This window comes from Ammospiza nelsoni, chromosome 15 (genome assembly GCF_027579445.1).
Source record: "Ammospiza nelsoni isolate bAmmNel1 chromosome 15, bAmmNel1.pri, whole genome shotgun sequence".
In the NCBI taxonomy this organism is placed as follows: domain Eukaryota; kingdom Metazoa; phylum Chordata; class Aves; order Passeriformes; family Passerellidae; genus Ammospiza; species Ammospiza nelsoni.
In genome coordinates, this window is record NC_080647.1 from 4957010 (window position 1) to 4971462 (window position 14453).

At 46.9% G+C, this 14453-nt stretch overlaps 2 protein-coding genes across 2 annotated transcripts in view; both read left to right on the top strand.

Moving 5' to 3' along the window:
* The window catches only part of BRWD3 (bromodomain and WD repeat domain containing 3), a 50291-nt gene extending 40844 nt beyond the window's left edge, over positions 1 to 9447 (top strand). The window contains exons 37-40 of the mRNA XM_059482735.1: positions 730 to 893; positions 1382 to 1479; positions 1923 to 2081; positions 3282 to 9447. Of these exons, the coding sequence (XP_059338718.1) occupies positions 730 to 893; positions 1382 to 1479; positions 1923 to 2081; positions 3282 to 4075 (1215 nt within the window). The 3' untranslated portion in view covers positions 4076 to 9447. The remainder of the gene's footprint in view (positions 1 to 729; positions 894 to 1381; positions 1480 to 1922; positions 2082 to 3281) is intronic.
* Positions 9448 to 11696: 2249 nt separating this feature from the next.
* LOC132079874 (syntaxin-1B-like) lies at positions 11697 to 12578 on the top strand. Its single transcript, XM_059482709.1, has one exon. It carries the CDS (start codon positions 11697 to 11699, stop codon positions 12576 to 12578), a length of 882 nt encoding a protein of 293 aa, XP_059338692.1.
* Positions 12579 to 14453: the final 1875 nt, after the last annotated feature.

The following is a 14453-nucleotide window of genomic DNA, read 5'->3' on the forward strand; positions in this document are numbered from 1 at the left end:
AAATAACCAGGACACACCAATTCTGTGGTTATCAACTTGCTTTGTTCTGCTCTTCCAGATGATATCTAACATCCATTTTCATCTGGGACGATGATCACTGTTGCAGTTGTTCCTTGCAATATTTGTAACAGAACACTGGTTACCAGTTGCTTTTATTTTTTCAATAATTTATCCCTGTAAACAAGGCTATCAGCTTGATAACTGCACATATTGTGGATGAGGCTACACAAAAGCAAGGCCTGGAAAGAGGACAGGAAAGTGATTCAAAGATTTTGACATCTGGTTTACAGAAATTAGGACTGAGGACATTTTTGGTTGCTTCTCTGTAGCTCTGTAAGGGTGGTGTAAGGACAGTTCACCAGGGATGTAGTACAAAAACAAATGTGAGGAGATGTGAAATCCAATTGTTTTTCCCTTGGTATTCAAGTTATCTTAAGGCCTGCTTCCATGTTTCATGGGGATTGACAAAGGGGACAGTAATCCAGAAATCCATTTTCCTTCAGCTCTGGAAATACTTTGTGCTGTTACTAAATCCTTTTAAGAAAACACTTTCTGTTGCAAGAATACTCATGGCCCATGGAAGGAAGTATTCTGTAAAGAGCCTCATAGTGGAACATCAGTGTGAATTTTTTATTTTTGCTACAAAGTCTGGACATCTCTGTGATGATTTTTAAGTTGATCTTCAAGTTACTCAACTCTAATAAGCCTGACCATTTTCTCTCACTGCAGATTTACAGCATGACCCTTCGACTCTCTGCCTTATTTGAGAACCACATGAAAAACATCATTTCTGAGTACAAGTCAGCAATGCAATGCCAGAAGAGGAAAAGGCCTCGGTACCGAAAACGGCTGAGGAGCAGCAGCAGCTCCCCCTCAACCAGCAGAGCATCCAGGTAAAGCAGGGATGGGGAGCCTGGCTGGCACTGCCATTCCAGAGCACAGGGGTAATGTGCTTTTGGGAATAACCAGCAGCAGTGTTGCTCATTTCCTGCTGAACTTGCTCTTTTGGGAGATAAAATCACGCTCAATTTGTAGTTTCTAATTCTGGTAAGTGAAATACGATGTGGTTACAAGTGTTCCCTCTGGAGGAAATTAAAGATCAGCTGTCTCTTTACCTTTTAGCTGTTGAAAAAATGTTGTGTAACACTTCTCTGCCTTCATCTGATACATTATCTGAGTAAACTGACTGTTGGGTTTAAAAGGGGGGATAAAACCTTGTCCCTGCAAACTCCCTATACCTTTAGCAAACAGCACCATGGTGTAACTATTTTTAGTGTTATCACACCTGGGAAGAAGGGATCACTTTGCAGGAGAAATCAGTTTTGTATTTGAGTCTGTGGTGATAACAGATTTCTCTCTTTGGGATATTCTATGTTTGCAGCCCAAAAGGGAAACAGAAGCAAGTGAAGATTCAACCTAAACCCAACCAAAATACCTCACTGCCCCTGACCAGGACTAACTCTTCAGTCTCATCTCATGGTGAGGAAATCCAGCCTTTCTCTTAGAGCAGCTTGTCTGTGCAGGTTGAGTCTTGTTCTCATGAGACACATGCAAAACCTGCCTGCTGAAGGAGCAAGGTCCTGAAATGTGTTGTCTGTAGGTTGTTTTAGCTGAGTTTGGCTGTTGGGCAGTCCTGGGGAAGGATCAGGGAATTGGGAACCCGAGTCTGGCTGTGATAAGAATTATTCCAGTGACAAAAGCTCAGACTTCCTCTGTATGGGCCTCTCTCATACAGCAGTGAAGGATAATGAATTAAATTAATCCTGCTTGGGGTTACACTCAGGAGGAATCTGTCTTTCCATGGCTGCAGAGCAGCTTGGTGAGATTGCCCTGACTTGGGCTGTTGACAGAACCTCCCCAGACACAGCCCTGTAAACAGAGCATAAAAATCACCCTGTCCCCTTGTGCTGTCCTGTCTGAAGTTTCAGATACAGCAGAAGAACCTCTGGGTTCAGCCACTGGTGAAGAGCTGGAGGGTCAACCATCTTCATCAGGCTCAAATGCACAGAGCCGGAGTGGAAATGCCATAGACCCAGGGAAAGGCAGACCAGTCAGGAGCAAATCTACACCAGTGAAACAAGGTGAGAAAGAATAATTCTGTGCTGTGACTGACTGGTTTCACTAGAGATGAAAGATCTTGCTTCTGTCTGATGTTTATTGCCTCAGTGTAGCACTGTTTATATTCCTAAACCATACAAAAAAATTGAATTTACTTTGCTCCTTTACTCTGTGGTGTCTTGTCTGAGGTGTGGAATGCAGATGATTCCATGTATACCTTAAAAAGTCCTTTAAAACTTTAAAGTCCTTTCAGATAGAAAACTTGATTGCACTTAAACTCCTACAGTTCCTTCAGGAATTACAGACAGCAAACAAACCAAGAGAATTCCCACCACAGAGCCTTTGCCTTTATTAATCAAGCTGAAACCGAAGATGAAAAAAATTTTACAAAAATATATAAATATTTTTCTCACTTGCAAAACAAAGTAGTTGTGATTAGAAGGGAAACAGATCAGGTGTGGTAATCTGGGAGATGAGTTACTCAGAGTTTCCACCAAGGTGGGCACTACATGGGCGTTTCCTGAACCCTGGAGCCTTTCCCAAGTCCACACTCTTGTGCTGTAGCAGTGCTGGATGCTGCAGATGAGCTTTTCCTGTCTTAAAGAAGATATTTAATCTTCATTGTCACATTCATAACCCTGACAACATGGAGGATTTTGGGTCCCAAGCCAGCCAGATACTTTATTGAATTTTCATTTAAGGTGTTCAGCAATCCCTGTGAGCTTTCTTATGTCACTGACTTCCTTGAGTTATTCTTTCCATTAATATTCTCTGGACTAAGCCTTTTGAGAACATGCATTTGATAGGGAATAAATGCTGTTTGCACAGTGTTATTTTTATGTATGTATAGTTTTGAAATGGATTTTAGAGTTTTCCTGCCTTGGCACCCCAGGCAGGATTCACCTGGCTGAGTTTTAGATGTTTGTGTCCAACCTGGTCACTCCAGGCTCCTTTTTTTGCCTGCATCTTCACTGAACTCTTGCTCAGGAGAGTTTGCAGTCATTGTTTCCAGATGAAAACTTTGTTTACTTTGGTAGATTTTCCTCTTAGAGCGCCTGCTTGTGTCCACAGCATGTGGGTGAATAATTCCCAGTGGATCATCCCTGAGCACACCTCAGAGACAGCTGAAGAGAATCCCAAAGGCAACTGCAGCAAATCCCACTTTTTGTGTCCTGTTTGGCTGTGGTGTGGTGCTGATGGGGTTATTTTGTTATTTTGCTTAGATCACTCTCCTGATGGGCCCCTCACCAACGGGGATGGCAGAGAACCCCGGGCAGGAGTCAAGAGGAAGCTGCTGAGCGCCTCAGAGGAGGATGAGCCCCTGGAGGAGGCAGAGGAGGAGGAGGAGGAGGAAAAGAAGAGAGAATTAAAGGAAAAGTCTGGTTTGTCTTCATCAGAAAGTGGGGAATCAGGATCCAGCTCCAGCTCTGACAGCAGAAGTGGCTCTGATTCCGACTCAGAATCAACCTCCAGGACAGACCAGGATTACATCGACGGCGACCATGACTACAGCAAAGTTGTGCAATCCAAAAAACCCAAACGCAAAATCAAACGGAAACTCACCGGGGGCAAACGGAATTGGCAGGGCCGAGGCACGGGGAGGAGGGGCAGATGGGGCAGGTGGGGCAGGTGGAGCAGAGGGGGCCGAGGGGGCAGAGGTGGAAGAGGCTGCGGCAGAGGAAGAGGCGGCGGCCGGGGAGGAAGGAGAGGCCGAGGAGGCCGAGGGGCCTCGCGAGGAGCCACCAGAGCCAAGCGCGCCCGGCTCGCCGACGACGAGTTTGAAAACCTCTTTGGGGGACAGTTTGGGGAGAACGTGTTTGGAGGGAGGTTCAGCCGACCCCCTCGGATCAAAACCAGGAACGAGGGCAGGAGAACTGTCCTGTACAACGATGACTCCGACAATGACAATTTTGTGCACACCGAGGATCCTTTGAACCTTGGTACTTCCAGGTCAGGCAGGGTGCGGAAAATGACAGAAAAAGCCAGGGTCAGCCATCTCATGGGATGGAATTATTGACAGATGGAAAACTTTGGAACAATTTTAAAAGAACTTCAATGGCCTTCTACTGCAGGGATTTTACCAGAAATTCTACCAAGCAAGTTGTGCGGGGACTCCACTCACGTTTTCACAGTGGTGCTTTTCCATCCTGTCAGTTTGTGTTTGTTTTAAAGCTTCAGATCTCCACACTTCATTGGTCAAAACAAGCCTTAGTCATTAGGCCTTAAATTACAGAAATTCTTCCCCACACACTACGAGTTCATCACATTGCAGAGGCTTCCAGCTTCTCAGCAAGAACATGACATTTTCGAGTCACGCTTATGACTTTTCTCCCTCGTTTTGTTTTTGTATTATAGAAATAGCACCTTCTTACAGAGTTTTTATGTGGTTTCTGCCATAAATCCTTAGACACAGTAATAATTATAACTTTTGCACAATACACCAATCCTAAAGGCAGCTATAAAATGTTTACAGTTTCTATATTGTAAGAAGGATCTGGATTATTTTAATCTTCCCAGGCCAAACGTTGATGGAAATGTGCTGAACTGAAGTATGTCCATACTACAGTTTTGGGGGTCCTGATGTGCTTTCTTATTGGTTCTTTATCCGTGTAAAAACAGTGACAAAGGGTTGGTGCCTTGTAAATATGTAGCAAACCTTTGATGTGGTGTGTCCTATGTGTGCATTAACTTTATTAAAAAGAGAATACTTGAGAAGTATGAATATCTAGACAAAAGGTGCCAAATGCAAAAGTTACTTGCATCTATTTTCTTTTTGTCCTCTCATATTTTTATAGTATTAATCGAGATTGTGCAGCTAAAGGGGTGACTTCAACATTTGAAAGGTTCCTCCTCTTCAAAGCATGATTTTTAATAGTAGCTCAGCTACCTCTTATTTACAACTACTGGAAAGTGAAAAGAAAATAGATGCTGTTATTCAGAGCATGGTGAAGAAGAGGCGAGAAGGAGCGTAGAGGGGTGGAATTTGTGAGTAGCTGTATCTTCCTTGTGTTGCCACCATGAAAACAAATGCAGTGGTTCTGAGAGGTGTTTGGGGCAGGTGGGGATTTGCTGTGCAGAGGGGCTGCTTGGCCCCACTGCCCCGTGCTCCATGGAAATGTGGTTTGGGCCCCCCGGAGGTGCTGAGGGAGCTGTTGCCCCCCCCAGACTGACTCTTGTGTCTCAAGCTTCCAGAAGAGAATTCCTGTTGCACTGTGCTCTTGTTGTCCTGGGAAATGCTGACTTGAAGCCCTGTGGCAGTGGTAGTGCAGTTGGTGAGGAGATCCCTGCTCTGGCTCCTCGGGGACCTCGGCGGTGGCGTGGGCTGAGCTGCAGGTGAGCAGCCTCTTCCTTCCTTCCTGGGCTCTCCTGGAATGGATGTGGGATTCCAGTTTGCTCCCCTTGTCTGACAGTTCAGAGCCAGGTTACAGAGAGAACAAGTCAGAACAGACTACAAAGTTCCAGTGGAGTTTTTCAAGGTTTTTTAGGGGTTTTTTTTTAAGCTTTCATCCAATATCCTGAAGTTCTTCTGTGCACAGCTTGGTCAATAATTCTGGAAAACCTCAGGCAGCAAAGAGTGACCCATGTATATTCTCAGATGCAGAAGGAATTTAATTTTTGACTTTCTATATTAAGCACTAGCTATTTTATCTCGCTTTCCAAAAAAAAAAATCCTAGTTAGATGCAAAAATGACTTGAAAATAAAAAAAAGCAGAGGTTTAGTTTTGTGATGGAGGAGAGTATATCCTAAATTGCTCATTAATATGAGTTTATGGTACAGTACAAAACCCACACTTTTAATTTTGTAAGGAGTGTTTGGAATCAGCTATAATCCATTGGTAGACTTGATTTGGTTTTTGATGGGGGGGGGGTGGGGAAAAAACCAAGTGCAGATGCTCTCCTAGTTCTGTGTTGGGCTTTAAAGTAGAAACACCTGTCCTATCATCTCTCTCATATATCTGTATATATACACGCATTTATATTTATAAATGTATTATTTGTTTGACTGATTGGTCCTTTTACATATGGTAACCAGGAATAGCATGTATGCATCGGTCCATAGTTGGAATCATATCCCTTAGATCAGTCCTGTGAGCTAATGTAAACACTATGGGTTCTATCCTAAAGCCTGAAAAGCTTGAAATGCAAAAGAAATGCTTTTTTCCTCTATTTCTGACTGGCCGAAAATCCAGTTATTCTTATTTATTTTGTGTAGGGGTTGGGGAGAGAGAAACCACAGGGATTCCAGAGAAATCATTTTATAAGTTGGTGTATTTTAGCAGCAATTAGAGTAAGATTAAATATGTTTTTAACTGTATCTTTTCTCTGTACTGTGAAGATACCAGTGAAGCATCACTTTGCTGTGGCGTAAGTATTACTGTGTCCCATGACTATGAGCTAGAGCAGGGGGTGCTGGGACAGCAGAATTTAGTGTAAAAATTGAAAAAAAAAGCTTCTTTTTTTTTTGTGCATGAGAACCTTTTATAAGCATGACAAATAACTTGGGTTTAGAGCTGTTCTTTTTGCTTGGATTTGTGTCTGGATTCTTTCTCTGAGTTGGGCAGTTGATTTCTTACAGTTCTGTGGAATAATTATACTTTTGTAGGAACTTGGATGCTCTCAAATCCCAAATCCTATCAGGAGCCGCTTGTGGGTGTGGTAAACTGAGGATGAGCCCACCAGGTGCAGCAGAAGCAGGATTTAAAGTGATTTAAACCAACCAAAAGCTGAGCTCTGGGCAGGCTGCAGAGTCAGTAATGTCTTTCCTTGAACTCTCCACAAAAACCTCCAGGCTCTGCCTAAGGAATGGGATTTAAGGTCTGATTGTCAATGGGGTTCCTGGGGGTGAGCAGGCAGGCCAGGAGCTCCTCAGTTCCTGCAGATGTTTGGGCATTGGTGCCTCTGTTCCCTTGAGATGTCCCACTGGCAGATCCAATCCTGACTGCTGGGACACCTTGGGAAAGGCCCCAGGCCCCACACTCCATCCTGCAGAGACAGGGCTGAAATCCTGGGTGTCTTTGCTCTCAGCTTCTCCCAGCCCCAGTCCCCTGTCCCTGCAGCTCCCCTTTCTCTCCAGACCAGGGCATGGATGGCAGAGCTTGTTTGGCAGGAGTGAAGTGCTGTTGTCTTGGATATGAGGGAAAATATTTTCATGGGAAGAGTGGTCAGGCAGTGGAAGAGGCTGCCCAGGGAGGTGGCAGAGTCTCCATCCAAGAACTGAGCGCGTGTGGCCCTTGGTGGTTCAGTGGCCATGATGGGATGTGATTGAAGGTTGGACTTGATGATCTTGGAGCCTTTTCCAACCTTAACAATTCCATTATTCAGCCCAAACTTCACCTGCTTTTTATTTTCTCCATCGCCATTTATTTTCTTCTTTGCCATGCCCCACCTCTGTCCTGTAGTTTCCTTTTATAGGCTATTTATTTATTCTCTTGGAAACTTTGGGTATCATGATGAATTTTATTTTGGCTGCCAGGCTGTTAGGTTTAATCCAAACCTTTCTGTTGGTGCTTGAACTCGGATGAATTTGGGCAGTTTTTATCCCTCCTCCCTCTTTCCATCACTCCTTTCTCCATCAGCCAAGCAGAGGCCACCCCCTAATCCCAACCACCCCCACCCTGCAGACACAAAAACTAAAAAGAATTGGGGAGAAATAATTATTGGAGGATTTTTGGCTGCTTCAAATTCTGCATCCTGTTTGCATTGTTTCATTTTCCTGGAATGTTTTCCTCAATGTCCATCTCAGCTGCTCCTCCTGTGGGGAAGCAAAAGGGCTGAGTAGTTCAGAGAGCAAGGAAAGGAGCTGGCACCAGGGGTGTGGCAGAGAGTTTTTAATTAATTTTAAAAATTAAAATATTTGGAGGCTCTCTTGACTCCCAAAAACAAGATGACCCTTGCAAAGCATTTGGATCTATCGGGAATGTCCCTGTGCTCCAAATAACAGAATATTAATGTAAAAAAATAATTTTAAATCACTAATTTTTGATAAAAACTTGATTCATTCCATCTTTGAGTGGTGAACACCAAGGAAAAGTAAACAGCTGTAGGTTTGAGGATGTTGTGTACTGATATCTGGAGTGTCCTGTCATGAATTCCATGGGTTAAAAACGTCTTTGTGTGTTTACATTTTATCTTTTTATTTAAAAAACATCCTGCAGAGTTTTATAAAATACTGATGATTTCCTGAAGGAGCAGTTAATCCTCCAGGGCTGACTCTATATTTAATAGGTAGGGAGCTGTTGTTGTGTTCTTACAATGTGTATTATAGCAAATCCCTGCGCATGAGCGACAGAGGCTTTTCAACTCTTCAATATATCCAAGGTTTACACATGGTAAAAAAACTCCTTTATGTATAGTAAGTAACAGCCTGCAAAATTTAGTCTAAAAACTCGTCCTTTTTTAGTCTTAGAAATGCAAAGACCTGTTGGAAGCTTGTATATTTTTACTACGTCGCGTTCGGCCCACAGCGAACTCACACAACTGTGCTATGAATCCCTGAAAAATTTAAATTTCCAGTGGGAATTGCTGTCACAGCCTTAACTCTAGTGTTCTAAAAATGGTGCTGAAATACATTTTTGTGTGTGGATGTGGGTACCTGATCCGAGTCTGTGAGACTTCCAAGGCAAACCAAGCACTTGGAGTTACTACTCCTGGTAGTAACTGCAGCCACGCTGGGGAGCTGGCAAATGTGTAAATAGTTGGGAAATAATTCCACCAGTGGGAAATCAGGAGCAGTTCCTGGGTTTGGGGGTTTTCACTGGCAAGCACTGCAGATCTTCCTGGGTTTGGGTCTGTGAGGAGCTGTTTGGGGGGAGGGAGGTGAGATCCTGCCAGAATATTCACAGGTAAAATCCAAATCTGCAGTTTCTCTTCCTAAAATTCTTCCTCAGAGAGTGGTGGCTGCTCGGGTGTGTTCAGAACTCAGTGTCTGAGGATTATTTTTCTGTAGAAATATTAATTCAGGCTCTTCATTCCTCCATGAGTCATTAGAGCAGATTTCATGTAGAAATACCACTTGATGTCAGAGCAAAATTCACATGATTTAGGCTCTCCAGGTCGTGTTCTGGATTTAAAATACTCCAAAAAAATGCACAAAACTATTAGAATTATGTCTACTTTCTATATTATTTTTTTTTAAGGTGATATTTATGCCCATATCTTCACATCCGCTATCTCAGGTCCCTTTAATGAATACTTCAGGGATTTTGATGCCACATGTTGGCAGACCAAATGTAATATTTATATGCAATGAGCTGTTAGTTTTTTGTATTGTACAAATGTAAATTTGTAAAGATTTTTTTCTAGAGTTTTTTTGAAGTCACTGATGTAATCTAGGATGTTTCATTTTCCAGCTGTGGGATTGTCTTAATAAAAAAAAAATAAAAAGAGAAACTCTTACTTTGGTTTTGCATTGCTTCCTGAGTAGTTGACACATTAGAAGGTAAAAAATAAAAAGGTAGGTAGAATGGAGGTTTTAAGGTTAAAAAAAATTGCTTTCTGACGCAACTGGCTAATTTTATAGTTTTAATTGAAAGTTTTATTAACTGGATATAGAAACTTTATTTATAAATGGATTGAGAAGCTTATATAGTCTTGAGCAGGATGGGATGGAGACCCTCACCCCCATCACCATCCAGTCTGGCTCCAGAATCCCATTTTTCTGGGAAAAAAGGGTAGAAGCAGCTAATCATTTCTTGGAAAAAGAAGGGGAATATGCCTGAAAGTGCTGTGAAATTACTAAAAATGCCATGAAAGGAGCAGGGGAGGAGGAGGAGGCTCTGGGCAAGGTCCCTCAGCCACTGTGGGACACGGGTGGGTTCAGGTGGTGACAGCTCCAGGGAAAGGTTGTTCCTGTTGTTACCTAAGGGATATTTCATGGGAAACAAGGAATTACTCCTCTGCTCTTGCCCTTGATAAACAGCAGTGATAAGATTGTTTAAACAGGGATTTTGGGGGTGGATGGGGCTGGGTTTGTGCAGAACTGCTGGGGAGGCTCCGTGCTCAGCCAGGGGCAGGTGCTGACAATAAATACATGGAATAAATATTCTCAGCAGGAATTTCTTCCTGGAAAGGGTGGCCAGGCATTGGAAGGAGCTGCCCAGGGAGGTTTGGAGTCCTCACCCCTGGAGGTGTCCAAGGAAGGATGGAGGTGGCACTCAGTGCTCTGGGCTGTGACAAGTTGGGCATTGGGTACAGGTTGGACTCGGTGGTCTGGGAGGCCTTTCCCAGCATTAATGATTCTGGGATTCTGTCATTCTAATTTGACTTTTCCCCTCATTAATCTGCTGACTTATTTGACATTTCACTTTATTGTGCTGATTCCAGTGGCATTTCCTCTCTGATGGGAATGAATATCTCCATTTTAACACAACACTCATCCTCCAAACCCCAGGGACAAAAGGGCCTTTTTTCCTATTTTCTTTTAATTTTTTTTTTTTTTATTGATGGTTACAGAGAACAAAATTAAACTTGTTTTGCAGAGATGCTGGAGCCCCCCTTTATGTACATCCATCAGATGGCATTGGAGGGAAGGAATTCTACTCCCTTCAGACCTGCTTGACCTTTGCTAAACCTCCCTTGGCTGTCCCTCTGTCGATATTATTGATTTGATATTATATTGATATTATATCATAGTTGTTGTATACTTTATATCATCATGTTAAGGTCATATGGGATAATGCACATTATAAAATACATTATATAAAATACCAGAGTGACAGAGAACAGCAATTTTCCCCATGCACTTTGGAAATGCATTTTGTAGAAGCACCTTTTAAAAGGTATTTTTTATAGATGTTTTAGAATTCAGCTGTGATTTTTATTCATTTCAGCAGCGAGTGGACTCAGCACTGCCTTGCAGTGATGTTGGGACAGCTGGGTCATACCAAAGCTCATTTCCAGCTTGGAAACCCCAGGAGCATCTTTTTGAATTCACCCTCACCACCGGAGCCTTCCCGAGCTGCAGAGCAGGGAAAGGCCAAGCTCTGCCTCCATCCCTGTTCAGTTCCCAACAGGAACGGCGTGACCCGAGCTCCAGGAGTGTTGGACAGCGCCTCGGGCCAGGGTGGGATTTTCGAGGATGCTGCTGTGCAGGGCCAGGCGCTGGGTGGGATTTTGGGGGATGCTGCTGTGCAGGGCCAGGCGCTGGGCTCCGTGATCCCTGCAGGTCCCTGCCAGCCCGGCAGAGTCACTGACTCCGTGTCATTTGCCCTTCATTTGGTACATCCAGGAGCTGGGTTTGGTACATTGTGAGGCCGCGGCAGTCTGGAGCGGGCCGGAGGCGTTTGGAAGGCCGGGGGTACCGGGTGGGTCACCCCCTCCGTGCCCCGTCTGTCGGGACTCCTGGGTGTCCTTGTTCCTGGGTGAATGAAAGCGTCTTTGTGCCGAGCCTCGGTGGATCAGGTGAGGAGCCGCAGCCCGGCCCGTGACGCAGGTGCGGGTGGTGCTGGCAGCGCTCCCGGCCCGGGCCTTTCCCCCGCTCTGCCCGGGACGAGCCCTTCCCTCCACCGGCCGTGCCTGGCCGGGGCTGACGCAGGACCTGCCCTCCTCCATCAATATTTGCTCTGGGGCCAGCAGGGAAGGCTCGCAGCACTCCCGCAGCCTCACACGTCCCCGCAGACGGTGCCGGAGCCCCGCGCAGCATGAGGGACCGGCTGGCGGAGCTGCAGCAGCGAGTGGCGGCCGAGGGGGACCCGCACGACGACTCCCTGAGCTTCGACAACCCCGCGTTCGTCGGGGACGACGCCAGCCCCGTGGGCCGGGCGCTGCGGGAGGCGGCCGAGCTGTGGCGGGCGCTGGAGCGGCTGGAGCAGCTCTCGGAGAGCATCGACAGGACGCAGCAGTCGGTGCTGTGCTGCACCTCGGAGGAGAGCATCGCCCGCGAGAAGAGCGGCCTCGGAGCGGCCCGCGCCGCCTTCGCCCGCCAGGCCGCGGCCCTGCAGCCCCGGCTGGGAGCGCCGCCGGCGGCCCCGGTCGGGGGCTCGGGGCGAGCGGGGCCCCGCGTCCGCCAGACCCAGCTGTGGCTGCTGCTGCGCCGCTACGGCGCCGTCCTCGCCCGCCACTACGCCCGGGAGAGCCGCTACCGGCACCGGCTGAAGGAGCAGATCCAGAGGCAGGCGGAGCTGGCGGGCATCAACCTGGGCGCCCAGGACGTGGATCTGCTGGCCGAGAGCCCGCAGGGGCCTCGCATCGTCGGCCGCGACCTGGAGGAGCTCAAGGCCAAGCATCACCTGGGCCTGGCCCAGGCGCGGCAGCGGCAGCTCATGGAGCTGGAGGCGCAGCTGCTGGAGCTGCGCGGGCTGTTCGTGCAGCTGGAGGGGCTGCTGGCCCAGCAGCACGGCGCTGCCGACAGCGTGGAGCAGCACGTCCTGCGCACCCTGGACTACGCGGCCCAGACGGGCGGCGGGGTGAAGAGAGCCGCCAAATACCAGCGGCCGTCGCGGCGCTCGGCCCTGCTGAGGGCGGCCCTCGGGCTCTGCTCCTGCTGCCCCTGCCTGCCCTGCCCCGGCCGGGGCCTGCGCTGAGCCGGGGCTGCGGGGGCATGGCAGCAGCGCTCCGGGATTCACCCGTGCCGGGCGAGAAACGGTGTCTGGTGGGAGGGAGAATGGCCTGTGCTCCTGGAACAGCGGAGACACCTTGTATGATGGTGCAAGGACCGTGCGTACCTTGTAAAATGGTGTAAGGGCCATGCACGCCTTCCTTGATGGCACAGAGACCGTGCACGACTTGCTCAGGGATGCAGGGTCCATGCACAGCTCACATGGCAGCATGAGGATCACACACACCATTCCTGATGGCATAGGGACCGTGCACACCACTCCTGATGGCACAGAGACTGTGCACACCATTCCTGGTGGCACAGGGACCTGTTGCACCTTGCACAGAGATGGAATAACCATTCACACCTCACCTGGAAGCACGAGGACCAGGAACCTCTTGCACGGTGGCTCAAGGACTGCCAGCACCTTTCCTGATGGCACAGGGACCCTGCACACCTTGTGTGGAGCACGGGGACCAGGCACACCTTGTGCATTTCTTTAGGGACAATGCACACCTTATATAATAATGTAAAGATCATGCACACCTTGCTCGATGGCACAGGGACCTTGCAGATCTTGATGGCATCATTGGGACCATGCGCCTCCATGGCAGCATCCAGCCAAGAAAAGCACTTTTAACACTCCAAAACCAGACTTCAGAATTGTCACATTTCTTGGTTTTGTTACTCTTTCAAGGAGAGAGGGCAAAAACCTGTTGAAGTTTTTGGCAGGTCTGTGGTTCCATGTGACAGGACCCAATGGCTTGGTGCCACCAAGGAGCAGCATGAAGGCTCCTCCACCACATCCCAATCCTGATTCTCCCCACTTCCTCCAATTTCTACTACCTGGGGGTTATTTGGTGCATTCATGTGGCCTTTTGGTTCTTGCTGCTTGATCAGGCAGTGGGTCAGCTTTGGGCTGGGTGTTCCTCATGGCTCATCCCATGCTCTGACACCAGGAGAGGATTTGCACAATTGTTCTGGGAATCTGCAGGCTTTTACTTCAACCTGCACCTTTCCAAATCAGCCAACATCCCACACATGCTGGAAATGCTGGAAACTTAGAGTGGCCCTTTTTTCTGGTCCCTGTATCACCACCTGAATTTCCCAAAACCGCTCAAATTAAAGCCTTGGGCCTGATTAAGTTTTTTGGGAGCCTTTGTGGAAGGTCCCACTGTGTCCTGACAGCTCATCCCACTGCTCTCAGCCACCCTTACATTTATTTTCATCTTCTGAACTGAGCTTTAATAAAACAATTTCTCAATAACCTCTTGAGTGTGGAGAGTTATTTCTTTGCAGTAGGGAGCCCAAAGCTAAGGAAGAGCAGAAATTGAGTAACTTCTCAGTGTGTTGATTGAGTTAAATTCTTAGGAATGTATAAAACTTAATTTTCAGGCTGATAAATTCGTATTTTCTGTTGACCTGGAAGACCCCCACATCAGGAATGTCTATCCCTATGAGAGCTCTGGGAGCAAAGCTGTGTGGTTCTGCTCCTGCCCTCTTCCTCCTTCTTTATTTTCATTTGTGAGGTCTAAATGAATATTCCTTTTTCATTCAAATTTTGATGAATGGAAGTTCACATTTATTTAATTTTCATTAAAAACAACAAACAAACCCACAACTCCCAGACCATTGGAAACACCCCTCGCATCCCACATCCAGCCCCACATTTTCTGTGTGGCTGCAAGAGCCACCTCCTGGGAAGCGCTGAAGTTATTTACAGCCTCCCAGGATACAAAGAGAAGGGAAATAAACCTGCTGAGCTTGGGAGGTGGCAAATCCAAGCTCAATAAAACATATTTAACCTCCTTTCATGCCCCACTGTCAGAGCTCCGTGCAAACACCCTCCCTGGAGCCCTCT